The sequence below is a fragment of the Pempheris klunzingeri genome, chromosome 10, assembly GCF_042242105.1.
Source record: "Pempheris klunzingeri isolate RE-2024b chromosome 10, fPemKlu1.hap1, whole genome shotgun sequence".
In the NCBI taxonomy this organism is placed as follows: domain Eukaryota; kingdom Metazoa; phylum Chordata; class Actinopteri; order Acropomatiformes; family Pempheridae; genus Pempheris; species Pempheris klunzingeri.
Genome location: NC_092021.1, coordinates 672,346 through 697,450, shown reverse-complemented (window position 1 = coordinate 697,450; position 25,105 = coordinate 672,346). Strand labels below are relative to the sequence as shown.

The 25,105-nt window shown below is 46.1% G+C and overlaps 2 protein-coding genes across 3 annotated transcripts; one reads left to right on the top strand and one right to left on the bottom strand.

Moving 5' to 3' along the window:
- Nucleotides 1–1,400: 1,400 nt before the first annotated feature.
- Nucleotides 1,401–10,298, bottom strand: coq10b (coenzyme Q10B). Its single transcript, XM_070838184.1, has 5 exons — nucleotides 10,201–10,298; nucleotides 5,513–5,668; nucleotides 4,410–4,602; nucleotides 3,217–3,318; nucleotides 1,401–3,014 (listed from the first exon to the last, which is right to left on the bottom strand). The coding sequence occupies exons 1-5, from the start codon at nucleotides 10,296–10,298 to the stop codon at nucleotides 2,847–2,849; spliced, it is 717 nt and encodes a 238-aa protein (XP_070694285.1). The 3' UTR covers nucleotides 1,401–2,846.
- A 1,728-nt stretch (nucleotides 10,299–12,026) lies between these two features.
- On the top strand, nucleotides 12,027–23,916 carry sf3b1 (splicing factor 3b, subunit 1). Of its 2 annotated transcripts, XM_070838675.1 has the most exons (24): nucleotides 12,027–12,107; nucleotides 12,715–12,887; nucleotides 13,122–13,223; nucleotides 13,376–13,490; nucleotides 15,935–16,014; nucleotides 16,137–16,322; nucleotides 16,436–16,898; nucleotides 17,094–17,215; nucleotides 17,317–17,514; nucleotides 17,620–17,721; nucleotides 18,043–18,222; nucleotides 18,303–18,389; nucleotides 18,858–19,128; nucleotides 19,405–19,550; nucleotides 19,847–19,993; nucleotides 20,334–20,459; nucleotides 20,666–20,887; nucleotides 20,981–21,163; nucleotides 21,253–21,364; nucleotides 21,863–21,983; nucleotides 22,091–22,222; nucleotides 22,463–22,735; nucleotides 22,827–23,043; nucleotides 23,335–23,916. In XM_070838675.1, the coding sequence occupies exons 1-24, from the start codon at nucleotides 12,080–12,082 to the stop codon at nucleotides 23,491–23,493; spliced, it is 3,945 nt and encodes a 1,314-aa protein (XP_070694776.1). In that variant the 5' UTR covers nucleotides 12,027–12,079; the 3' UTR covers nucleotides 23,494–23,916. The 2 variants fall into 2 exon arrangements, with proteins under 2 accessions (XP_070694776.1, XP_070694778.1); XM_070838677.1 differs by lacking the exons at nucleotides 12,027–12,107; nucleotides 12,715–12,887; nucleotides 13,122–13,223; nucleotides 13,376–13,490 and adding an exon at nucleotides 15,090–15,581.
- The last annotated feature ends 1,189 nt before the right edge of the window (nucleotides 23,917–25,105 follow it).

Genomic DNA, 25,105 nt, shown 5'->3' with positions numbered 1-25,105 from the left:
AAATATCACTGGCTATGCTGGGGGGGCGTACTGTGTTGTCCCTAAAGTCAATTCAGTTCCCACCTAACCTTGGAAACAGCTGTTGAGATAAAACACACACACCACGAGGTCCATTTAGCAGCCATCCTGGAGCTTTCATCAGTGATGGTTCTAATAGTTGCCATTGGGTTACAGATGTTTAGATTTGACTGCCTTTTTTTTCATCCCAGTTTGGTTTGAAAGCCGAGGTTCATTCTTATAATAGATGTAATAAATAGTAACCACAAGGTCCATTTAGTTGCAGTTTGATCATCAGCAGACAGTTTTCCTGTTGTCATGGACTTTTCTGAGGTTTACCGTTCAGAAAACAATCTCACTGGAGCTTTTGATGATGGCACATGATGTTAGCAACATCACATGTATATTAGGCAACAGTGGCAGGAAGAACTATTTAACACCTATTTAGTGTTTCAAATGGAATCAAACAAAGTAAGAAGTGTACCTAGTAGTACCTCTGGAAAGGACTATGTGACCGAACATTGAGCACAGGGGCCACTGGACACGGGCCTGAAGAGTTCAGCTGTGACATTTCCACTCCTTATGACCGGTGGCAGATCTATTCTTATCTCCCACATGATGACCTTCATTACTGTCCCGTCCACTGGGACCATCGACAACTCACTCAGACAGACAGACAGACAGACAGACCAAAAACAAAGAAAAACATTAGTCAGGTTTGGGTTTTTTTGTTGAAAAAATAGTTTATAAATCATAAACACAAACATTGACACCACCCGTCCTCTCCCTGTCCCTTTAAACACACACCTTTTCTTTCTTTAAAAGCAAAGTGTATAGGTCTTAATCTGGCTGATCTTCAAACCAAAATGTACACTTAAACCAAGTAATAAATATGATAAAATGAGTATAAGATAAATATGGTGCCAGTAGGCCAGGAGGCACTCTCAGTGTCGGGGCATGGACAGGTGGAATAGTGAGGGTTTCAGGGGGGTCGGACGCCTCAGTGAACCAGCGTCCTGACTGACCTGGCCCTCTTAGTGACAGTGACGTGTGTGCTTAGCTGCACTTAGACAGAGCACCTACACTTTTGTCCAACGGCGCTCCCTTAATAATGACCAGAGCATAGCCTGTGTAACATGAGAGAGGAAGAAAAACCAGACAGCGCCCCCTATGGAGAAATAAAAGCAAGGTAAAAGTGTGTGTGTGTGTGTGATTGTGTTCCTGGTAGTTTACAGGACACCAGTACGTCTTGTCTGCAGTCATTTGAACACATTCTCTGTGGCTGACATGAAGCCAGACACAGTGTCTGCCCTCTCCTCTGCTCTTAGACTGTTTTTTTCATACATAATCCACATACACAACCCCCCCCCCCCCCCCCCCCCCCCCCCCCCAAAAAACTGACAGAAAAGCGTCGGCGGTTTAGTTCCATCTGGACTCTGGTCTTAGCTGGTCCTGGTGCTCATGTCATCACATCATCCATAGCTAAAGACTTGTTGTCCTCACGCTGAGCTTCCCCACCTCCTCTGTTAGCACCGTCTACATGTGGAGCTGTCAGGAATGGTTCCCACAAAGCTTGGGAAATGTCTCACTAGCACGCTGCGCTGCTACAACCAGGGTCTGAATAGCCGCGGTGGCTAATGTGGCTTCACAGCACTGTTGAACTGTGGCTTCTACAGCGGCTACCAGATTACCAGATTAATTAGTCGACCGACAGAAAAGCTAGTTTGATAATTGATTAAACGTTCTCTGGTTCCAGCTTGTGGTGGTTTGCTGTTTTCCTTTGTCAAATGTGACAGTAAATAGACTGAGAAATAAATGGGCAGCTGTTTTCAGCACTGAACTTGTAACTTCAAATCAGCAAAGTGCTGTGCAGATGTTTCTTTTTGTTCCCCACAGCTGGTCACGCTCTGGCTGAGGACTGTATCACCCTTTTCCGCTGACAGTGTCAGACACGGAGCCACCTCGCCCCGTGTCCGGCCACTTACGTAAAGGTTCCACGTCCTTAAGATTCCAGCTGGACCTGTGCATGTACCAGACGTTCACCTGGGACCAGCCCGTACCCTGACTCACACATTACGCTCCTGTTGTTCAGTCGGTCCTACATCTGCACAGAAACCTACATCTCCTGCACTCTCTACAGATAAAGCATTTCTCATCATCCAAACTGCCTCCAGTCTCTTTCACCACACTGCAGCAACCAGCAGCTTCATCTACGCCTCTGCACACACCTGCCAAAGGAGGGGAATATCTTCTCATGGCATCATCTTCATCACTCTGTTTGTATCCCTTTGTGCAAATCCTGAAACCTAACAAGTCAGTGAGGAGACAGCAGAGGAGGAAGGAGACACCTCTGTGTGTACTACAAAACACTGTGATGATTTCATTTCTTTGTCCCCTCCCCGTGTTTGATCATCCGTCCTCCGTGGAAAGGGGACATTATCCTCCACAAACACTGGTGGGGACACGTACTGCTGCAGAGTACTGCAGCACTGTCAATCCCATGGTGTGGCAGTGGTGGTGAGCTGGTGGTTAGAGCAGTGTGGCTAATGTTTACAGCTGTGAGGAGGCTCACACACTCGTGACCTGTGAGCTCAGGCACAGACTACGTTCTGATCTGGAAACACACCGTGCAGAATTGAAATGGAAACAAATGTGTTTTTAGCACCAAGGTGAAAATGAGCCGGTGGATCCACGTCACATAGAAACAATGAGCTAGAAAACTGTTGGGAACGCACTGGGTCATTGGTGAGAGAAAAGGCACTGCAGGAAGTCTCTTCTTTCTCTCTTCTCTCTCCCCCTGGCATTGTGTTTGTCTGTGTATCTGCATTGGTGGAACTGTGGGGAGGGGGCTACGTGTGGTGAACCTCGTGGAACATGAGCTCACGAGGGATGGCCGTCTCGTCACCGTGAATCTTGGAGGCGCGACGTTCAAACGCAGAAACCATCTGCTTCACCACCTCGTCGAAGAAGACGTGGGCCAGCTGGGAGTGGAGGAGGGAACGAAACTCGAAGGAGATCTGAGGAGGCGGGAGAACAAAATTAGCAGCTGAATTTGATACTGCAGACCCACCACAGGTCCGTGTGTGTGTGTGTGTGTGTGTGTAAGAAATACAACACAGGCTCAGACGTATGGAAGAGCACATGATCCCAGAGGTTAGGCTGCAGTCACAGTCCCTCTGCTCTTCCTCACACACATCCTGTAGCGTGTTTCTTACTTACTGCAAAATCCACGGTGCAGGTGCGAGGATAGCCAGGGAGGCCGGGGCTGAAACGCCAGACCGTCTCCAAGTGGTTGAAGAGTCTGGCCTCTGAACACGATGCCTGAGCAGCAACAAAGAGACACACTTTATGACTGTCAATCTGCTGGCAATTACTTGCATAGAGTAACTGTTCTGACTTTATTAGCATTTATAACATTTTAGAGTTTCCAAAGATCCCAAATATTTGACCCTGAACTTTGGGGAAATGTGTATACAGTGATGCACAGGGCATGTCGCCTTATTCTGAACATGTGGAGACATCACACAGGTCCAATGAAGGCCTGGTACAAGCCGACACAGGGCGAAACTGTGTGTGAACACACTGAGGAATAAGTTCGAGCCTAGTTAAGGGACAATAAACTGGATGGTGAGGAGCTGAACTTCACCCAGCTCCTCTCTGCTGATAATGATTATTCATCACATTTGCACAAACACTATGAATAGACATCTTGTGTGTGTTGCGTGTTGGGAATAGGCCCTTTCAGCACAGGTGTTACTACTAACATTAACAATGGCTCTGTTCTATTCCCACTGTGTCCCAGTGAGCCCTGACCGTGTTACTGTCTTACTGAACTACGACCACAGCTCACCACAGCTCAGATGTAGTGTCATTGGCTACTGTATCATCAACTGCATCCCTGTTACGAGCCGTCCTTGGTCTCAGGCTAAGGATATTTTAAAGACTGGCCCCTTGGTCTGTGAAATCAGTTCAAATGGAGAACTCTTGATGCTGAAGCCTCACGCCAGCTGTCCAGTACGGTCCTCTGTTGTAATATTGTTCCATCTAACACCCTCCAGCAGTGGTCGTGGAGGGCTTTGTTTACCAACCATGTCAAACCATTCCCTCCTCATGTCTGTCACTGTCACAGTGCAGAGCTGCTCTGAGGACATGTCTGTGCTGTTGATGTCATCTAACTGCTCTGGGTCCTCACCTGGGTCCGATACGACTACAGACCGTGCTGTATGTCCATGTTTGTGTTTGTCGGGTTATTTCTGATCACAGGACTTGCAGCTCTGCAGTGTAGAAGTCTATATTTTACTCTTTGGTAACATTTTGAGACTGAAACTAGTGATTTACAGTAGTATAAGAGTATGAAAGTTGCAGGGGCCCCACGGCATTAGGCCAACACGGGCGGGGAGACAGTACCTTACCTTGACCAGGTGGGGGCGGACTGTAGTGACAAGAGAGGTGTAGTTCTCCACAACAGGTGGAAAGCCCACAGTTAGTTTGGCTTTGCAGAATCCAGCTCGCTTGAACACCACGTCTGACTTTTTACACCAGGGAACAAAGAGGCAATAGTTTTCCACTCCGGCCACCACGTCATACATCTCCTGCATGGAAAACCTGAGGAGTCAACGGAGCACAGAGTCATAAGCCCCCAGCGCCTGAACTCGTCCCTGCAGAGCTGCACACCCACAAATAGATGAAGGTCAGCAAATGTGACATAACACCTGACACAAAAGGCTGGCACGGTGACTCATGACCCAGTAAAGACTAAACTAGGTCAATGAAGGGGGGGCAGGAAGAGGGTTAGAGGGAGGCACAAAACTAAATAATGAAATAAACCAAAGAAAGGGGCGCTGTAGTGAAGGAGACCGTTTCCCACACCGCTGTTATATAACAGCATCGCTCCAGCTGAGGGGAAAGAGCTGCAGCCGCATGCGTCTATTTATACAAGAGGCTTTAGTGATTATGACCTCTTTATGGAACACAGGAGGACATTTAGTGCGTCACACACAAACACATATGCACAGCCTCAGATAGGGCTCCGGCAGAACAAACGGTTCACATGTGAACCTATGATTTGTGAGGGCTGTGACAGGGGACACTTTGCATTTCACTGGACTGGACTGTATGTTGCTGTCTGCAAAGTGTCCTGACACTTAAAGCAGGTAGTTCAGCCACCAGACTCCATTGACAAAAACAGTAATTACAGAACATGGGAGCTGCTGGGTCATCGCTGCCTCCATCAAAGAACTAACACATTGGTTTAGATATGAACTGACCCTTTAAAACGCCACCGTCACTCAACACCGCAAACAACAGTCCAGGCAGCGGCAGACCAGCAGCTCCTGGGTTCTGGCAGCTAAAATGACTGTACAGCATCGTTACCCTTCAGAAAGGGCGGTCTGACAGAGTAAAGACAAGTAAAGCGATGAAAATATTCAAATTCCAGTGTGCACATGAACTGATGTTGATCTTGTTTTTGGCGGGCCTTTTTTAGGAGGCTAAAATCCGTTTTCCTGCGACTCACCCGATGATGCGTCTCTCGGAGTACTCCCTCCTCTTGGAGAAGGAATCAGCGAGGTTGAAGAAGCTGCGGGCAGGCAACACGATGCCGTGCCCTGCCATGGATGCACCCAGCGGGGGGGGGACTCGAGTCATCAGGATCCCACATGACGAAAGGTATCTGACCACAGAACACACAGTGATGAGCACCAACAAGGTGAAGCTAACCCAGGTGAGGATCTCAGTCGGTATAGCTAGCTGTCGTACAGCAGGACTCTGTTCTCTGTACGAATGTTGTGGGACATTAAGGAGTTTGAAAACTGTGTTGTTCCTCTTTTACCATTTCATCAAAAAGTACCTTTTTCCTAGCCTCAGGTGAACCTTTAACCTTTTCACACCAAACATGAGCGGGACAGGAGCCTTTGGAGGACATTAACTGATTTCTTGTGATCTAGATCAGCACAAAGGGTGGAGCCCCCCGAGGGTCACGGCCGTGGCGAGATTTCTCTGAGGACTACTTTTGCGTTCCCTCTGCCACACAGAGAGCAAAGCGACAAGCTGCAACAGAAGCCTCTATTCCTGTTGAACAGGATACTCTACACCTGCCCCGCATTTGTCAGTCAAATAAAATGGGTCACTGACGTACAGAAGGCACTAAATCAAAGAGGACCAGAGTCAAGGACCTTACAGCTAGCTTTGGAGACCTCAAACACTGCACAGCACAGCCTGACAGCCTGACAGCGCTCACCTGTGCTTTTATACAGGTGCTACCTGTTAACCCAGGGGAGAAGTTGCACAATTAGCTTAATGGTTATGCTTCAGCTGTATCACAACCAATTCACACAAGAAGAAGTCCATTAATGGTGGAAAAATAAATCCCAGCAGTGAACAGACTCAATCTACGTGTTGCCTGAAGTCCAACTGTGATAAGCTTTGTGATATATTGAGCAAAGTGTCCCTGCAAGAGAACTGTGGTGAGAAGAACTGCTGTGCTTTAAGTATCAGCTAGTTAAAGGGCTAAAAACAGCCCTCTAAGGCCTTAAGGTTTGGATGATCAGGACTGTGGTTCTCTGTGCAGGCAGGAGTCTCACTTCTGAAGTATTTCTGAACAGCAGTGTGTCACAGTGTGCCTGTGCTGGAAGGTACAATCATGATGTCATAGACATCAGAGTCTGTTCAAGTTGTCGTCTCGCTTACAAGATTACAAATAGTAGGGAAAAAACCTCATCATTGATGATTACACATCATTTATCAAGCGAAAACCACCGCTTTGTATCATTGTAAACTGAATACATGTGGATTTTGCAGAGTTGATCAGACAAAAGGAGCGATGTGAAGAAGTTCTGGGCTCTGGGAACCTGTGTTCTCTACTTTTGAATGGCCTAAACCATTGATCAAAAACATGGCCTGTAGCCTTTCTAGAAGCTGGGAGCACTGCTGAGACGGTTTGATTTGTTCCTGGCTATGACCAACAGCACCTGTGTGGTCACCATCTCAGGTCCACCCCGCTCTGCGTCCCTGGCACCGGGTGCTTTGGAAACTCAACAGGGCTGTCGGGGCACAAGTTTAAATTTAACTAGCCATAAAGTCACCACTTAACATGATGTGACAATATCAGTGTCGTCCTCAGCTTCAACCCATGAAAGCTATTCTGTTCTTCTCTGACGTGCTGCTGCTTCAAAACTCTGCATAACACGACCCAGCTGACACATGGCACTGACCTCAAACAGACCCTGCCAAGTGCAGGCATGCAAGTGTACCACTGAACTACGCAGAGCAAAGAAGGGGGACAGCGTGTGACCCCAAACAGGTCACAGGCTGAACCAGAGGCAGAAGTAGTTGACTATTGCAATCTGTCACACGTGATTTGACCATCGAGGTTAGGAGGCTGGGTTAATCTCCTAAATGTTGGGCAGCTTGCTACAGTCAGTGTGTGGACTACCTTTCCTTTTCCTAGGACACACTCGTAAGGAATTTGCCACCAAAACATCGTGTGAGAGGCTAACTTGGATTTCAGCAGTGTTCCCAGGTGGGAGAGCAACGTCAGCACACCTGTCGGCTGGCATGAAGACCTCTTTCTTCTTTCTGTAGGATTTTAATCCCCAGATAAAAATGGCTGATACAGCTGTTACAAGTTCAAAACCTCCTCCCATAGTATAGTACAGTGGAGGAGAGTACTTAGTACATTACTCTCTTAGTACATTACTCTCTTAGTAACATTACTCTCTTAGTACATTACTCTCTTAGTAACATTACTCTCTTAGTCACATTACTCTCTTAGTCACATTACTCTCTTAGTACATTACTCTCTTAGTCACATTACTCTCTTAGTACATTACTCTCTTAGTACTTTACTCTCTTAGTAACATTACTCTCTTAGTACATTACTCTCTTAGTAACATTACTCTCTTAGTACTTTACTCTCTTAGTAACATTACTCTCTTAGTACATTACTCTCTTAGTAACATTAATCTCTTAGTCACATTACTCTCTTAGTCACATTACTCTCTTAGTAACATTACTCTCTTAGTCACATTACTCTCTTAGTACATTACTCTCTTAGTAACATTACTCTCTTAGTACATTACTCTCTTAGTAACATTACTCTCTTAGTACTTTACTCTCTTAGTAACATTACTCTCTTAGTAACATTACTCTCTTAGTAACATTACTCTCTTAGTAACATTACTCTCTTAGTAACATTACTCTCTTAGTAACATTACTCTCTTAGTAACATTACTCTCTTAGTACTTTACTCTCTTAGTAACATTACTCTCTTAGTACATTACTCTCTTGGTAACATTACTCTCTTGGTAACATTACTCTCTTAGTAACATTAATCTCTTAGTACATTACTCTCTTAGTAACATTACTCTCTTAGTACATTACTCTCTTAGTACATTACTCTCTTAGTAACATTACTCTCTTAGTACATTACTCTCTTAGTAACATTACTCTCTTAGTCACATTACTCTCTTAGTCACATTACTCTCTTAGTACATTACTCTCTTAGTCACATTACTCTCTTAGTACATTACTCTCTTAGTACTTTACTCTCTTAGTAACATTACTCTCTTAGTACATTACTCTCTTAGTAACATTACTCTCTTAGTACTTTACTCTCTTAGTAACATTACTCTCTTAGTACATTACTCTCTTAGTAACATTAATCTCTTAGTCACATTACTCTCTTAGTCACATTACTCTCTTAGTAACATTACTCTCTTAGTCACATTACTCTCTTAGTACATTACTCTCTTAGTAACATTACTCTCTTAGTACATTACTCTCTTAGTAACATTACTCTCTTAGTACTTTACTCTCTTAGTAACATTACTCTCTTAGTAACATTACTCTCTTAGTAACATTACTCTCTTAGTAACATTACTCTCTTAGTACATTACTCTCTTAGTAACATTACTCTCTTAGTACATTACTCTCTTAGTAACATTACTCTCTTAGTAACATTACTCTCTTAGTACTTTACTCTCTTAGTAACATTACTCTCTTAGTACATTACTCTCTTGGTAACATTACTCTCTTGGTAACATTACTCTCTTAGTAACATTAATCTCTTAGTACATTACTCTCTTAGTAACATTACTCTCTTAGTACATTACTCTCTTAGTACATTACTCTCTTAGTAACATTACTCTCTTAGTACATTACTCTCTTAGTAACATTACTCTCTTAGTACATTACTCTCTTAGTAACATTACTCTCTTAATAACATTTCTCTCTTAATAACATTTCTCTCTTAGTACATTACTCTCTTAGTACATTACTCTCTTAGTAACATTACTCTCTTAGTACATTACTCTCTTAGTAACATTACTCTCTTAGTACATTACTCTCTTAGTAACATTACTCTCTTAGTACATTACTCTCTTAGTAACATTACTCTCTTAATAACATTTCTCTCTTAATAACATTTCTCTCTTAGTACATTACTCTCTTAGTACATTACTCTCTTAGTAACATTACTCTCTTAGTACATTACTCTCTTAGTAACATTACTCTCTTAGTACATTACTCTCTTAGTGACATTACTCTCTTAGTACATTACTCTCTTAGTAACATTACTCTCTTAGTACATTACTCTCTTAGTAACATTTCTCTCTTAATAACATTACTCTCTTAGTACATTACTCTCTTAGTACTTACTCTCTTAGTACATTACTCTCTTAGTAACATTACTCTCTTAGTACATTACTCTCTTAGTACATTACTCTCTTAATAACATTACTCTCTTAGTACATTACTCTCTTAGTAACATTACTCTCTTAGTACATATGTAGATGGCACAGATGGTCTAAAAATGAACTGCACCCTAGTGTTTCCCTTTTCTTCACAACAGTCATTGTACTCTTTACACACACTTTACTTTGTAGTTACATTTATACATAGATCACATTAGGACTTTATAAAATAATGTGCATTATAACAGACAGGACTTCGTAACAGTATGTGAAGCTGCTTGTTGTTGTTGTTAGGAACAGTTTTCTGTTGATGCATGTACACTTTTACTTGTGTGTACAACTTTTACTGGCAGTAGTGTAGTACTAGTAGTACTAGTAGTACTAGTACATAGTTAGTTAATGTTACTTTAAAGTTGTTGTCAGTTAGCATGGTAGCATATTTACACCTGAATATCTTAGTTGCGCTACTTTACCCGCGGTGTGTTTCCTCCGTTACTCTCCAGGTGTACTTTACCTGACGTTGTTCCTGCTCTGTACTTCCCGGTTGGCTGCAGACGGAAACTGTTTTATGCACTCAGCTACTTTTTTCAAGCTCCGGCTGCCTCTCGCCATCGTCCCTTCTCCTTGTCTTCTCCTTGTCTTCTCCTTCTTCTCCTCCTTCTTGCTCTGACTTCTTTCCTCGGCACTTTGACAGACATCAGCGCCCGCTCCTTTGTCCCACCCCCTCACTAAATGTCGGCCTGCCATTGGAGGACCAACGTCCGCTGAGAGGTTTTCATTGGCTCGTCCTGCGGTCCGTCATCCGAGATTAGTGACGTCATGCTCGCAGGAATGTCACGAGATGCTGGCATGTGATGCGTTCAGGTTCCGTGTACTTTATACTTGTATACTTGTACTTGAACAGCACACTGAGCTGTAAACACTGTAGGGGGCGGAAGAATCACTCTGATGTGATACTTACAGTGGCGATGGCACACTGGACACACTGGACACACTGGACACACTCTGCCTCCAGTGACAATACTGCATCTAGACTTTACTAATACAAAAGCAGTAGCGTCAGAATATCACAATCAGAGTTACTTTTGTAGTGTCTGATATGTGCCTTTAGTGAGTATAAATATGAATGTAGTGTCTGATATGTGCCTTTAGTGAGTATAAATATGAATGTAGTGTCTGATATGTGCCTTTAGTGAGTATAAATATGAATGTAGTGTCTGATATGTGCCTTTAGTGAGTATAAATATGAATGTAGTGTCTGATATGTGCCTTTAGTGAGTATAAATATGAATGTAGTGTTTGGTATGTGCCTTTAGGGCATATGATGTAGCAGTGGTCAGTGTTTCTCTGTTTTGGATCTGTGATCGATTATCTGGACACAGACAGACTGGGAACTGCTTGACCTGGGCAGTGCAGATCTGACCTTTGCTCCCCCTCACTAGATAATGGGGGGTGATGTCCTTCTAATATATCCTTGTACCCCTAAAACAAAGAATAGAACTGTTATATGGATGAAAACCAGATGCTGGGATGGATGGTCAAAGGGGGTATAAAGAAGTGACCAGAGAGGTGGCTCGAGGAAGACGGGGACAGAGACACTGCAGATTCGGCCGGGGGTTACACTGTCTGTTCCTACAATTGGCTGAACGTTTTCCCAGGCCTCCATGGTGCCTGTTAGACAACTGACCTTTTTGCAATGAACCTATTTTATTCACTAAGTTGTTGTCAGCGGAAGTTTCCTTTCATCATCATCATCAGAGAAGATACGACACTTTAATAATCCCCAGGGGGAAATTGCTTCTGTTACACACAGCTCCAAAAGAATAAGAATAAACTTCAAACACATAAAAAGGATGTATTAAAAATTATGTGTTAAAAATCATTATTACACAGAGGTAAATTATTGCACCAGGTGCAGGGTAAGGAGTCTTATGATAATAATAATAATAACACCACTACTACTACTACTAATAATAATATATAACAACATGTACATTCATGTACCACAGTGGAAGTACTCTCTACAGTTCATTTCAGTACAATGTCAGCACAGTTACTGGATTATAATCACTGGTGCTTTCATGTGTTCATCAGTACTTTAAACTTTGTGACTTTCCACCACTGACACGAGGCCATCGGGATACAAAGCACAGTTATTATTGTTTTATAACCAGGTTCACATGATGACATGTAGGTTTAGCCCTTGATGAGGGCAAAACACTGCTCCTTCCTTCATATATACAAAGAACTGCGTGAACAGCATCGTGAGACTGAACAGCTCCTGTAATCTGATTTGAGAACAGCTCCTGTAATCTGATTTGAGAACAGCTGGAGGGATGCGGAAGTGGAGGTTAAGACGCTTCCGGTCTCAGACGCGAACACGCACCACCAAAATGGCGAAGATCGCCAAAACGCACGAAGGTAAATTAATTGGAAAAAAGAATCAACTAACCTCTCTTTCGGCTTGATTTCACTCTGTTGCGGGTCAGGAGGTGTTTTGTTAAATATTTGAGCGCGTGGAGGGCTCAGCGATGAGGTAGTCGGTTGTTTAAACCGCCACAGGCAGCAGGCCCTGTTGCGACGCAGCGCGGACGCTTCAGATAATGGCGCTGGATGTTAGCTTCTTTAGCTTAGCCGCCGTCGTCGTTCAAGATTAGCCACTTTGAGCGCTGCCTTGATAAACACACGCAGCCAGATTCACAGACACACTCTTATTAACCGACAAGCAAATGTTTTATTGTGCACTTTCGTCGACTCGGTGGCCACATACTGGCGATTAGACGCCGTCATGTGGCTATCTCAGTTAGCATTAGCTTTATTCACAACACCCGTCCTCACGGTGCCCACACACACACACACACACACACACACACACACAGTGTTGTCCTCGGCCTCTTTGTGCCGCTTAGTCCTCACGCACCACTTTCTCCGTTTACTTTAAGAAATTAGTTTTAACTGCGGGTCAATTGGCCATGTTTTATTGTCGATTAATGCAGTTTCTGACTCCCTGTTGTCTGGTTCCCTGCAGACATCGAGGCCCAGATCCTGGAGATCCAGGGGATGAAGGCCACCCTGCTGGAGGAAGGTGATCAGGGAGTGGGCCTCGACTCCACCGGCTTTTACGACCAGGAAATCTATGGAGGCAGTGATAGTCGTTTTGCTGGATATGTCACTTCCATTGCTGCCAATGAACAGGAAGACGTAAGTATTTTCCCACCAGCGTAGACATGTTTCTCCTACATAATAGCACCCTGTCTGTGAGTAAACCACAGGTCCTCCTTTGTCTCAAGTGTCGCAGCACAGCTCTGTCAGCTTTTATTCAGCTTTATGCAGTTCTACAGTCTTTTATTGTTGCCATGATCCTTTGTGTGTTGCAAATGAGCGAGAAGGGTCTTGGCGAGATTTGACTAAACTCCTGTTTCTGTCTTTCCGAAGGACGATGAAGAAGATTCAACAACAAGCTTGTTGGGACAGAAGAAGCCTGGATACCATGCACCAGTGGCAATACTCAATGCCATTCCTCAGTCAGATGAGCAAGTGCGTGTTGATTTCTTGTGTCTTCATCACTGACGTTTGTGCTGCGTATTACTTGTAAACCTACCTGATACTCTGAGCTCCTTAGAAAAGGCCCTTTTTGTTTGCAGTGTAGAAGTCATACTTACACTTCGTACCCCGTCTTTGTCTTGCAGTACGACCCGTTCGCAGAGCACCGCCCACAGAAGATCGCAGAGCGGGAAGATGAATACAAAGCCCGGCGCAGACAGATGATCATCTCGCCTGAGCGTCTTGACCCTTTTGCAGATGGTAAATTTTGCTATTTTCTGTCTTCATTCCACCTTCCCCATGTCCTCCTCCTTTTCACGGTTCACTCTTTAGTGTCACCCATGGCTACCAATGGTTTGACACCATAGTTCTGCTGTTCAACCCTTCGACCACAATGCAATAGCTTGCTTCCCAGACTTCATGCCTTCCCTGTGGTCAATCCTGTGGTGTCCATGAACTTTTTGCCATTGACTTGTCTCCTTCTAATGTATGACCTATGTTTCTATCAACTTCCAACATGGCGGCACATATCACTGTGGGCTCACAGTTTGGTTTGGAAAACATTGTCATGATCATAATGTGCCAAATGAAAGTTTCATCCTGGTGTGTGCGATAAAAGGAGGTTAAACCCATTGTTGGGTTACCATGCTTTTCAGTGGGAGAGGTGGTTAGGTGTTCAAAGAGGTATTTCACCTAACAAACGTGGGTCGCAGACAGGTTGTGTGTGAGTCGAAGGGTTAACACTCCCATGTGTGCCTCAGCCTAGTTTATGATGGGAAAGAGTCTTCTTGTCACGGTATAAGGGGATGACTAATGTTCAGCATTAGGGTTAGCTATGGTGTAATTCACCTGTCAATGCCGTGCTGAAATGGGTATAAAAAAACCACAGGAACATGCTCGCTCATAGACGGCGCTTTAGGTCCCGAGGCAGGCGGGGCAGAGCAATGTGCTTGGCCACTTGGTCAACCCAGAGTCAGTTAGATTATAATAATCTCTCACCTCTCTCTGCAAATTTGGAGCTGTAATGTAATATACATGCCCTATGGTAACTTAACCACCTCTGTTGGCCCGTCAAACTTGATAGATATGTAAGGTCCTTGGGCTTCAGTATTGGACAATGACAATCGAGTTAAAACTGAAGCCAGCTGTTGAGTCGCTGATGAGAGGATCTTAATTTCTAGGCTAATTGATCTTATATTTAATACAACTGATGGTGAATTAAGCGTTTTTATAGTCTGGATTCTTCAGAGCAGTGCTGTGAAATGGCATCGTCAGTGTAGTTTGAGTTTTTTTGTGTAAAACCACAAATGGTAATTATGAGCTAGCTAGTTTATTTCTCTCCATTTTTATTGCATCTTCACTTCCCCTGACAACATGGGCAAAATGGCCTGTTTGGTCTAGGTAGGGCTTATCTGAAGCCTGCATGTAGAGAGAGCTCTTTGTACAAACTTGTTGTGTAAATATATTTTTATTTTACAACTCTCTCTGTAAAATAGAAATATGTTGTCAAGAAAATGTGTACCACAATACCACAGGCCCATACTAACTGTCCTTAATTTCTCTCCTACAGCAGTACTGCTTTGCCAGTCCTGTACTGCACTCTGTTAAGGGTGCAGCAACTCATCCTGTGTAGGTTTTGGGGAACACAGAACTGTGCACTTGTCAGTTTGGTCAGGGTCCACTGGCTGCTTGTTTGGGGCCTGTGAGGGAATCAGATGCAGCGCAGCTACACCAAAGCTCAGCCTCTTTAGTTCCTTCATTTGGCTCGCCAGCAAATTCAGATAATATTCTCCATGCATTCACGATGGAAAATTACTGCCCAAATATTTGGCTACCTAACTAATTTCAGCTACCTTTGTCCTGAAAAGGAAGTCAAGATCTAAATGTTTACTGGTTGAACAATAACCAGTGCTGTTATGAGTCTGTATGACTCTGACACGTACATTATTATATCTCTGACAGTTCGGCTAGACTTATCGTTATTCATTTATTCATTTGAATGTCCAACAATACACTTTTTGTGCTGTGGTAATATCATTACTAGATGTAGCCTCAAAATCTTGACTCGACTTTTTATGCTAGTATAAAGAATCAGGAATCTAGACCACAGGGTCTCATGATTTATTTTTTCTAGTTATGCCCCAAGAAGATACTTTTTTTTTAATTTTCTTTTTGGTTTTTTTTCTTTTGGTTTTTTTTGAAGTGCCGTAAATCAATGCAACACAGGTGGTATTCTGTTGTGTGTGAGTTCAAACCCTTTTCCAAAGTGTTACTAATGGTAAAGAGAAATTTTCTAGGCTTCTTTTCTGCCGGTTGAAGTCTGACTGCAGATGGACCCTTGGCACTGAAAGTGTACGTATTCTGAAGAGCACAGCCCAGGACCCCTGCATCAGTGATGGCTATAACTTCTTAATCCACTTAAAGAAAGCACCACAACCTCAGCTCTTCTCTCTATGTATCTGCTTGTTTTTCATTAGAATGCTATGACTGTATGTAAGAAAGACAAATGTATATTTGTATGTAATTCACTAGGACTTTGTTTTGTGAATCAACTGTTTATAAAAACAGGACTGTAAGTTAATGTGATGGTAAAGAGAGTCAAGGTTAGCTGGCTGTGTTTGTGCTTGCTGTGTTTGTAATAACTTGGGTCCCCAGAGTGTTTCCTAATGAGTTTCCTCTGTTCTTGTTGGTGCTCTTTCGCGCAGGGGGCAAAACGCCAGACCCCAAGCTTCAGGTCAGGTCGTATGTGGACGTCATGTTGGAGCAGAACCTGTCCAAAGAGGAGGTAAGAGTCTCCCTGTTTCCAGATGGCACTCGGCTGAAGTTGTCTAATGTCAGTCCTTCAGATTGCTGTGTTTTGTTGCATTGCAGTTGTGTTTCCTGACATTTGTGGGTTTCTGCTTGTAGAGGGAGATTCGTCAGCAGCTGGCAGAGAAGGCCAAATCGGGGGACCTGAAAGCTGTCAACGGGTCCGCTGCCACCCAGGCTGCAGCAAAACGTAAGCGCCGCTGGGATCAGACAGCTGACCAAACCCCCTCTAACGCTACACCCAAAAAGATGTCCAGCTGGGACCAGGCTGACAGCAGTGCTGAGGTGAGCCATGACCCATAACTTCAGGTGGTTGAAGAGGCCAGTAATGAAGGACAACCAATTTAAGTTTTGTAGATCATCTCACTCGTGTTTCCTTTATTCCCGGTTGCTTGTAGACTCCAGGACACACCCCTGCACACACACCTTCAAACAGCCGATGGGATGAAACCCCTGGCCGCCCAAAAGGCAGTGAGACCCCTGGGGCGACTCCCAGTACCCGCATGTGGGACCCCACTCCCAGTCACACACCTGCTGGTGCTGCCACGCCTGGCAGGGACACGCCTGGCCACGCCACGCCTGGCCACGGTGGGGCCACAGGAAGTGTACGCAAGAACCGCTGGGATGAAACCCCGAAGACGGAAAGAGAGACGCCGGGACATGGGAGCGGGTGGGCGGAAACCCCACGCACAGACAGAGGAGATGAGTCGGTGGGCGAGACTCCGACCCCAGGGGCCAGCAAGAGGAAGTCTCGGTGGGATGAAACCCCTGCCAGTCAGATGGGATCCTCAACGCCACTGCTTACCCCAGGAAAAACTCCCATTGGAACGCCGGCCATGAACATGGCTACCCCGACACCAGGTTACTGAGCCTTGTACACGACTATGTATAATTTTTGATGTCCACCTTCCTTGTGCTCGGTGGTCTTTGTTTGTATTTGGGGACTCGTGGAAAGAAGGAACCACATTTGCAGGAGCAAATTGAAATCCAGACCGTAGTATATTATAGCAGCCCCCTGATGGTTTTTAAATCAGCTTCGTCTTCTGTTGTCTTCAGGTCACCTGATGAGCATGACTCCAGAGCAGCTGCAGGCATGGAGGTGGGAGAGGGAAATTGATGAGAGGAATCGGCCTCTGACAGACGAGGAGCTTGATGCCATGTTCCCAGAAGGATACAAGGTCGGTGGCCCCCAGCTGCATTTACCTCTAGTGGCAAAAGCACAAGTAGATGTCATTTGAACAAATGGCTCCAGTACTGACTATGTACTTCTTCTCCACAGGTCTTGCCTCCACCAGCAGGCTATGTGCCCATCCGTACTCCTGCCCGTAAGCTGTCGGCCACGCCCACCCCCATTGGAGGCATGACGGGCTTCCACATGCAGGCAGAGGACCGCACCACAAAACAGATGAATGACCAGCCCTCAGGAAACCTCCCCTTCCTCAAACCTGATGACATCCAGTATTTTGACAAACTTCTGGTGAGCATCAAAGTTATGTGTATGACACCTGTCGGATCACCAGCTGCATGTTTGTCCTGTCTGAGGCTGAACACGTGTGCCACTGGCCCGCTCTGTGTGTTTTAGGTGGAGGTGGATGAGTCCACACTGAGCCCCGAGGAGCAGAAAGAAAGGAAGATCATGAAGCTGCTGCTAAAGATTAAAAATGGAACACCGCCCATGAGGAAGGTTGGTAGCTGTTATTTCCTCACTTTGAACCCCCAACTGGTCTCCAATGTCCATTTTTAAAACAACATACACATCTCCAAGTTTCCTCTTTTCGTAAATGAACCAAGGAGGCTTACAGTGGCATTAAGCACAAGGATGGTACCAATCACAAGCTGGGCACCCAACACTGAGCCTGCGTGTGGCTACAGCCTGAATATTTGCTCGCCAAAGAATTGCTCTCTGAGGAGCTGCCGTCATGTGGACCATCACGACATGCTGGAAGCAGCAGACAGAAATTTCAGTCAGATGGACTGACCGATCCTCCCCTCTCTCTTGTCTTAGGCTGCTCTGCGTCAGATCACAGACAAGGCCCGTGAGTTTGGAGCAGGCCCCCTCTTCAACCAGATCCTGCCATTGCTCATGTCACCCACCCTGGAAGACCAGGAGCGCCACCTGCTGGTTAAAGTGATTGACCGCATTCTCTACAAACTGGATGACCTGGTTCGGCCATACGTACACAAGGTAGGCTCGGTGTGAAAGGTCTGCTCTTACTGTAGTGGACTGTGTGTGAGGACCCAACTGACTGCTGCTGTTGTGTTCAGATCCTGGTGGTGATCGAGCCCCTGCTGATCGATGAGGACTACTATGCCAGAGTGGAAGGCAGAGAAATCATCTCTAACCTGGCCAAGGTAACGTGGAGCACTTTACTCCAAATCCATTAACAATGCACACTTTGCTTCCTGCGAACTATTCTCGCCTGTTCAGCCGCTCTGTGGGCAGATCAGGGCTAGTCGTTCGCTAGATAAATACCAACACGAGAGCTAGCAGACGGGCCTTATGTGCCTCATCTGTTCTCACCCTGCACCCGTTGGTTACAATCGGATGCTCCACTGAGCGAGCATGCCACTGCTGACGGCTGCTCTCATGGGTTCTCTTGTATTATCCTGCAGATTTTAGGTGTCAAGATCTTCCTTTTTTGTTTGTTACCATAGCTTAATAAATAGTGGAACGAGATGTATTGCTGTGTCATCATGTCCACAACATGATGCATTTGTATGTAATTAAAGTAGAGAATCTGTGATCACTGTCTGACTAACTGTCTGGAGATCTTGTGCGATGACTCGAGTGTTTGACGTTTTTTCCTCTGTCTGTCCCAGGCTGCCGGTTTGGCTACCATGATCTCCACAATGCGACCCGATATTGACAACATGGACGAGTATGTCAGAAACACCACAGCCCGAGCCTTCGCCGTGGTGGCGTCTGCTCTCGGCATTCCCTCTCTCCTGCCCTTTCTCAAAGCCGTGTGTAAAAGCAAAAAGTCCTGGCAGGCCAGACATACGGGCATCAAGATCGTGCAGCAGATTGCCATCCTCATGGGCTGTGCCATTCTGCCCCACCTGCGCAGCTTGGTGGAGATTATTGAACACGGTCAGTCATGGTCACATCTAAAGGCCTTTATAGACTTGTCCACCTTTTTTAAGTGCCAAATGCAGTTCATTGCAGACTCTGGGGTTTTATTTTCACACGTAGAGGTGTGATACATTTGCTTAATCTTCCATTTTTCAAGCAATCCTCTGGTACTAGCAGAGCAAGCCATTGACGCTGTTGTACTTACATTATTGTTTTTAGTGTTGAATATAGCTCTAACTCTGCATCCATTTCTACAATCCACTAAAAGACTCTCATAACTGTGTGGTGCTACAGGTCTGGTGGACGAGCAGCAGAAGGTGAGGACCATCAGTGCCCTGGCTATAGCTGCCCTGGCTGAGGCTGCTACACCCTACGGTATTGAGTCCTTTGACTCTGTCCTCAAGCCGCTGTGGAAGGGAATCAGACAGCACAGAGGAAAGGTAAGTTGCCTTTTGAGGGGGAAAAAATCAAAAAGGTATATTGTGAAGTTTTTGGAGGAAAGAACAAAGTGCTTATTGCAAGATCAACACCCAGCACTAAGCCTGCGTGTGGCTACAGTGTGAATATTTGCTTGCTATAAAGTCTCCATGGAGGAGCTGCTGCTGCCAGTAGAGGTCAGATAGTGGACCATTAATACTGCTGGGAGCATCAGACAGTTATCATCAGGGTCTTCAAGGTACCATCTTTGAGCAGAGTTTGTATTCATAATTTACCCCCCCCCCCCCTTTGTTACCAGGGTCTGGCTGCTTTCCTGAAAGCTATTGGTTACCTGATCCCACTGATGGATGCAGAGTATGCCAACTACTACACCAGAGAGGTGATGCTGATCCTCATCAGAGAGTTCCAGTCCCCCGATGAGGAGATGAAAAAGATTGTGCTCAAGGTAAGAGAGGGGAAGACCGCTCTGGTGTTCAGTGTCTTTAGCCCCACCCATGTGTCTGTAAACCTTGACATAAACTTTCTGCGACTCATTCTCGCCTGTTCAACCCTACCTTGGTTGGGTCAGGGCTAGCACGTCGCTAGATGAACACCGACACGAGAAGCAGCAGAGCGGGCGGCTGTGTCGTCTCTGTTCTCACCCTGCAGCAGTTGGTGACATCCACAAACCCTGGGAGTGTTTGGCCTGTGTGCTCTCTGTCTGAACTGACCGAAGAAACACTGGAACCCTGAAACCTTGTTGATGTCCTCACTCACAAGTCTGACGTGCACTTTTTGTCCCGTAGGTGGTGAAGCAGTGTTGTGGCACTGATGGTGTGGAGGCCAACTACATTAAAACTGAGATCCTGCCTCCCTTCTTCAAGCATTTCTGGCAGCACAGGATGGCTCTGGACAGACGCAACTACAGACAGGTTAGCAAACACAGACGTTCTTGTTGAACACTTCCACAGGACTTGTCTTGCTGGGCTGTATAATGTGAATCTCAGATGTGTGTGTGTCAATCTAATGATCCAAAATGCCAAAAACTATGTCAGAACAACTTGCATGTAAAGAATAGCACTTGGTTTAGGGCACAGACATCAAAATGTACATCTCACATGGGTTTCTCCCCCACCAGTTGGTGGACACCACAGTGGAGCTGGCAAACAAAGTGGGAGCAGCAGAGATCATTTCTCGCATAGTTGATGACCTGAAAGACGAGGCCGAGCAATACAGAAAGATGGTGATGGAGACCATTGAAAAGATCATGGGCAACCTGGGCGCAGCAGACATCGACCACAAGCTGGAGGAGCAGTTGATTGACGGCATCCTGTACGCCTTCCAGGAACAGACAACAGAGGTGAGACTGGAGTCTGGTCCATCTGTGATGAAATGTGTTTGTGGTGTAGGAAGCCCCCTGTTGTTAAGCTCATCCCTTCTCCTCCTCCTGCAGGACTCTGTGATGCTGAATGGTTTTGGCACAGTGGTGAATGCCCTGGGGAAGCGTGTGAAACCCTACCTGCCTCAGATCTGTGGTACGGTACTGTGGCGTCTCAACAACAAGTCGGCCAAAGTGCGTCAGCAGGCCGCTGACCTGATCTCACGTACTGCTGTGGTGATGAAGACGTGCCAGGAGGTACACTGTGAAGACACCCACACACGGTCAAAGACCCAACAGATACCTGAGTGTAGAAACTAAAGCGTGTTGTCCTCGTCTCCCTGCAGGAGAAGCTGATGGGCCACTTGGGTGTGGTGCTGTATGAGTATCTGGGAGAAGAGTACCCTGAGGTGTTGGGTAGCATCCTGGGAGCGCTGAAGGCCATTGTAAATGTTATCGGTATGTCTCACACATCACTGTCATTTTTCAGGGATGTAACAACACATGGAATGCCACACTATTGCTTTAAAAATGTCTTAATGTTGTGAGGGGCTGAGGAGGAGCTTTCCCTGGATGTTTTAGTCAGAGCACCAATTGTCGTTTATCAGCTGCAGCAGACTGCTGACAGCCTGGTTACTTACACAGAAAACGGCTCTTTTCCATCACACAGTTTTAGCTCTAAAACTCTAAAAGCGCCCGGTCTGTTTCCAGGGTTTTAAAAAACAGCGGGTTTGATTCTTGTGAACGAGTCGCTCTCATGACTCATCCAGTGACGTCACTCCCTGGCCAATCAGTGGCCTGCAGTATGATGACGTCACATTTTCATTTTCATCTCTGTATTTTCAGTTTTTGGTGCTTGTACATCCATCGTTTTTAATGATGAACCTGTTCTGCTTCTACATTCATTGAGATGTCAGAGCTTCGAAAAAGAAACGTGTCATTTTCCTGTGGTTGCAGGTATGCACAAGATGACCCCACCAATCAAAGACCTGCTTCCCCGTTTGACCCCCATCCTGAAGAACAGACATGAGAAGGTGCAGGAGAACTGCATCGACCTGGTGGGCAGGATAGCTGACAGGTCAGTAGAGTTAGCGCTCAGGCTGGAGCTCTGTGGGTCTGACTGGTCAGGGAGCACCGTGGGCCCTGATCCTGATCGTGTGTGTGTTCTTTGTTTTTTTTTTACAGGGGAGCTGAGTATGTGTCGGCCAGGGAGTGGATGAGGATTTGTTTTGAACTACTGGAGCTGCTCAAGGCTCACAAAAAGGCCATCCGCAGAGCTACTGTCAACACATTTGGTTACATCGCCAAAGCCATTGGGTGAGAGACCTTCAAACACCATCTTTTTGGATTCATGTTCATTTGGTTGTCTCTGCTCAGGGAACCAGCAGCATTAATTCAGTGCACTCTAAGTGGTAGTGGTCAGTGGTTCTCCATCACGCTCTCACGCTCTGGTATGAGTGTGAAATGGTTAATAAATGTTCAAAGGCTTGGAGAACAATGTTCACATGTTAAATCAGATGTTTCCTGTTTGTCAACTAACACCCTGCCACCCCCCAGGCCCCACGACGTCCTGGCCACTCTGCTCAATAACCTGAAGGTCCAGGAGCGTCAGAACAGAGTCTGCACGACTGTGGCTATCGCCATTGTTGCCGAGACCTGTTCACCCTTCACGGTGCTGCCGGCACTCATGAACGAATACCGTGTGCCTGAGCTCAACGTGCAGAACGGGGTGCTGAAGTCGCTTTCCTTCCTGTTCGAGTACATTGGAGAGATGGGCAAGGACTACATCTACGCTGTCACCCCCCTGCTGGAGGACGCGCTCATGGACAGGTGAGCGGGAGCACGTCAGCTACTGGTCTCTATTGTCCCGTGGAGTGGCAGCAGTCACCCTGAGCCTGTGTGTGCTTGTTTCCTCCTGCAGAGACCTGGTTCACAGGCAGACTGCCAGCGCCGTGGTGCAGCACATGTCTCTGGGCGTCTACGGGTTTGGCTGCGAAGACTCCCTCAACCACTTGCTGAACTACGTGTGGCCCAATGTGTTCGAGACATCTCCTCACGTCATCCAGGCCGTGATGGGCGCCCTGGAGGGGCTGAGGGTCGCCATCGGGCCCTGCCGCATGCTGCAGTACTGCTTACAGGTGAGCACACCCACCAAATTGCATTTGTAGCGTCTTGATTGGACAGAAGAAGTCACTCTGAGCATTTGTCACACATGGACATTATGTTTGGCACCTAATCATAATTATAGTTGCTGCTATAAAACCAGTTGCACCGACCTGCTGTTGAGATGTCCGGTCGACACAGGAGCTGATGAAATGAAGGAGAATGTGTTGCTAACGAGGGACAGGACGGGACCGTAGAGCGGTGGGCTCTACCTGCTGAGCCTTTGCATTCGTTTGGGTTCTAAATGATCTTCTCTGTCTCTCCAGGGCCTGTTCCACCCTGCCAGGAAGGTCCGAGACGTCTACTGGAAGATTTACAACTCCATCTACATCGGCTCACAGGACGCCCTCATCGCCCACTACCCACAAGTCTACAACGACGACAAGAACATGTTTGTCCGCTACGAGCTGGACTATGTCTTGTAAATATTAATGTACAACCCCTCCACGTTTCTGCTCCCTCAGCCGCCACTCTCCACTGTCGTCTCTTGGTTTTAGGAATGAGTCTGTTTTTCTTCGGAGTCCAGCAGCGGCACGTTGGGCCTCTGTTTGGTGCTACTGAATGAAAAAAAAAAAATAATAAATTGAAAATGAGCATGAGATTAGGAGAACTAAAGGGAGGGGCATTGTAGAGTCGTCGTTGAGTGTCCCTGGGAGGAATGGCAGAGGTCAGACGAGCCTCGGTTGAAGAATGCAGAGCAGTCGTCACAATATTCTGACTATTTGGGTTATGTTCTGTGTGTACTGATAGGCCTCTGTACCGGCTGCTCCCTTCACACCCCCTCTCCTCTGTTCTTATTAGATTGTTGCTTTATTTAATCAAATAAAACGTTTGTGTATAAAATTCCATTTGAGTGTCTGTCAGTGAACTTTGATACAAAGGAACATGATGATGATGATGATGATGATGATGAAAGAGTGTGAACATGTGATCCAGAAACAGACACGAGGCCTGCACCAGTTACATCAACATGATTTGTCATTCTGACAACAGACGGACGTCGTGGGACTTCTTGACCAAATGTGAAGTATTTCTGATTCTACTGCTGATGAACTAAACACTTGGATGAAAGCTGTTTAAACATGTTGCCATGGGCTGTGGGGACACGTGACGGGCCCTCCCACTGTGTCCTGACATTTCATGAAGCAAACAATTGGAGAATGAGCAGATTAATACATGAGTGGAGATTGTTCTCCCTGAACAGAGCTGATGATGGAGTCTTGACCTGATTTTGGGCTGGAGGAGGGTCGGACAGCGGCAGCACAGCAGACCCTGTTTCCTTGTTCTCATCCAGCTGAGACACAACAACCAGATAAGGCAATAGGAGCATGGGGGGGGTTGTCCTTGTCTGGGATCGGCTCATCTCACATGATATGGTGGAGGACGGACTAACTTGTGGTTGCTCTGTGGCATCTTAGGCTGATGGGCCTTTTCTGAACTCTGCTATTGTTTTTACCGTTAAATCTTGGAGTCCCATGTTTGTGCTGTGAGAACGAGGTGGTGTCACAGCTGATGAATAAACAGGAAGTACACGCATGAGCGCTCATAGACACACAAGGGAAAAAGCTCCCCCTCCCCCACTCCTCCGCTCACTGCGGCCCACCACAGCCCGGCCCGTGTGCTCTGACCCAGATTCCCCTGGCAGACTGTGGGTCTGCTAATCTGAGGAGGGCAGTCAGTGTGCTCAGCCTGTGAGAGCCTGCAGCACAGGGACATCCCTCCAGAGGTGTGTGTGTGTGTCAGGACCGATGAGGAGGAGGACTTGTGATCACATTTAGCCGTGAGGCGGAGCTGAGGCTGTCTGACCTGGGTCACGTGTTCCCTCGGGGTGTCCCACTGCAGGGCTGCTTAACTCAGGCTAATTAGCTTTCTGAATTTATCCAGTGATGCTTGTGGCTCTGAGAGGCCAAACTGAATGCCAACCTCAGCGAGCTGAGAGCCGGAGGAGAGGCAGCATCTCCACAGTCAGTAGAACTGATCCTCTGGGGAGCATGAATACCTGTACTGACCTCCATATTGTCCCTCCACTAGTGGTTG

Excerpts from the sequence above, each read along its gene's own strand:
- coq10b (XM_070838184.1), bottom strand. The coding sequence starts at position 10,298 with ATGGCGAGAGGCAGCCGGAGCTTGAAAAAAGTAGCTGAGTGCATAAAA. Across the intron at positions 5,669-10,200 it reads CAGAGCAGGAACAACGTCAG|ATACCTTTCGTCATGTGGGA; the intron begins GTAAAGTACACC and ends TTCTGTGGTCAG. Across the intron at positions 3,319-4,409 it reads TCCGCCCCCACCTGGTCAAG|GCATCGTGTTCAGAGGCCAG; the intron begins GTAAGGTACTGT and ends GTTGCTGCTCAG.
- sf3b1 (XM_070838675.1), top strand. The coding sequence starts at position 12,080 with ATGGCGAAGATCGCCAAAACGCACGAAG. Across the intron at positions 12,888-13,121 it reads CTGCCAATGAACAGGAAGAC|GACGATGAAGAAGATTCAAC; the intron begins GTAAGTATTTTC and ends GTCTTTCCGAAG. Across the intron at positions 16,323-16,435 it reads AGGCTGACAGCAGTGCTGAG|ACTCCAGGACACACCCCTGC; the intron begins GTGAGCCATGAC and ends GGTTGCTTGTAG.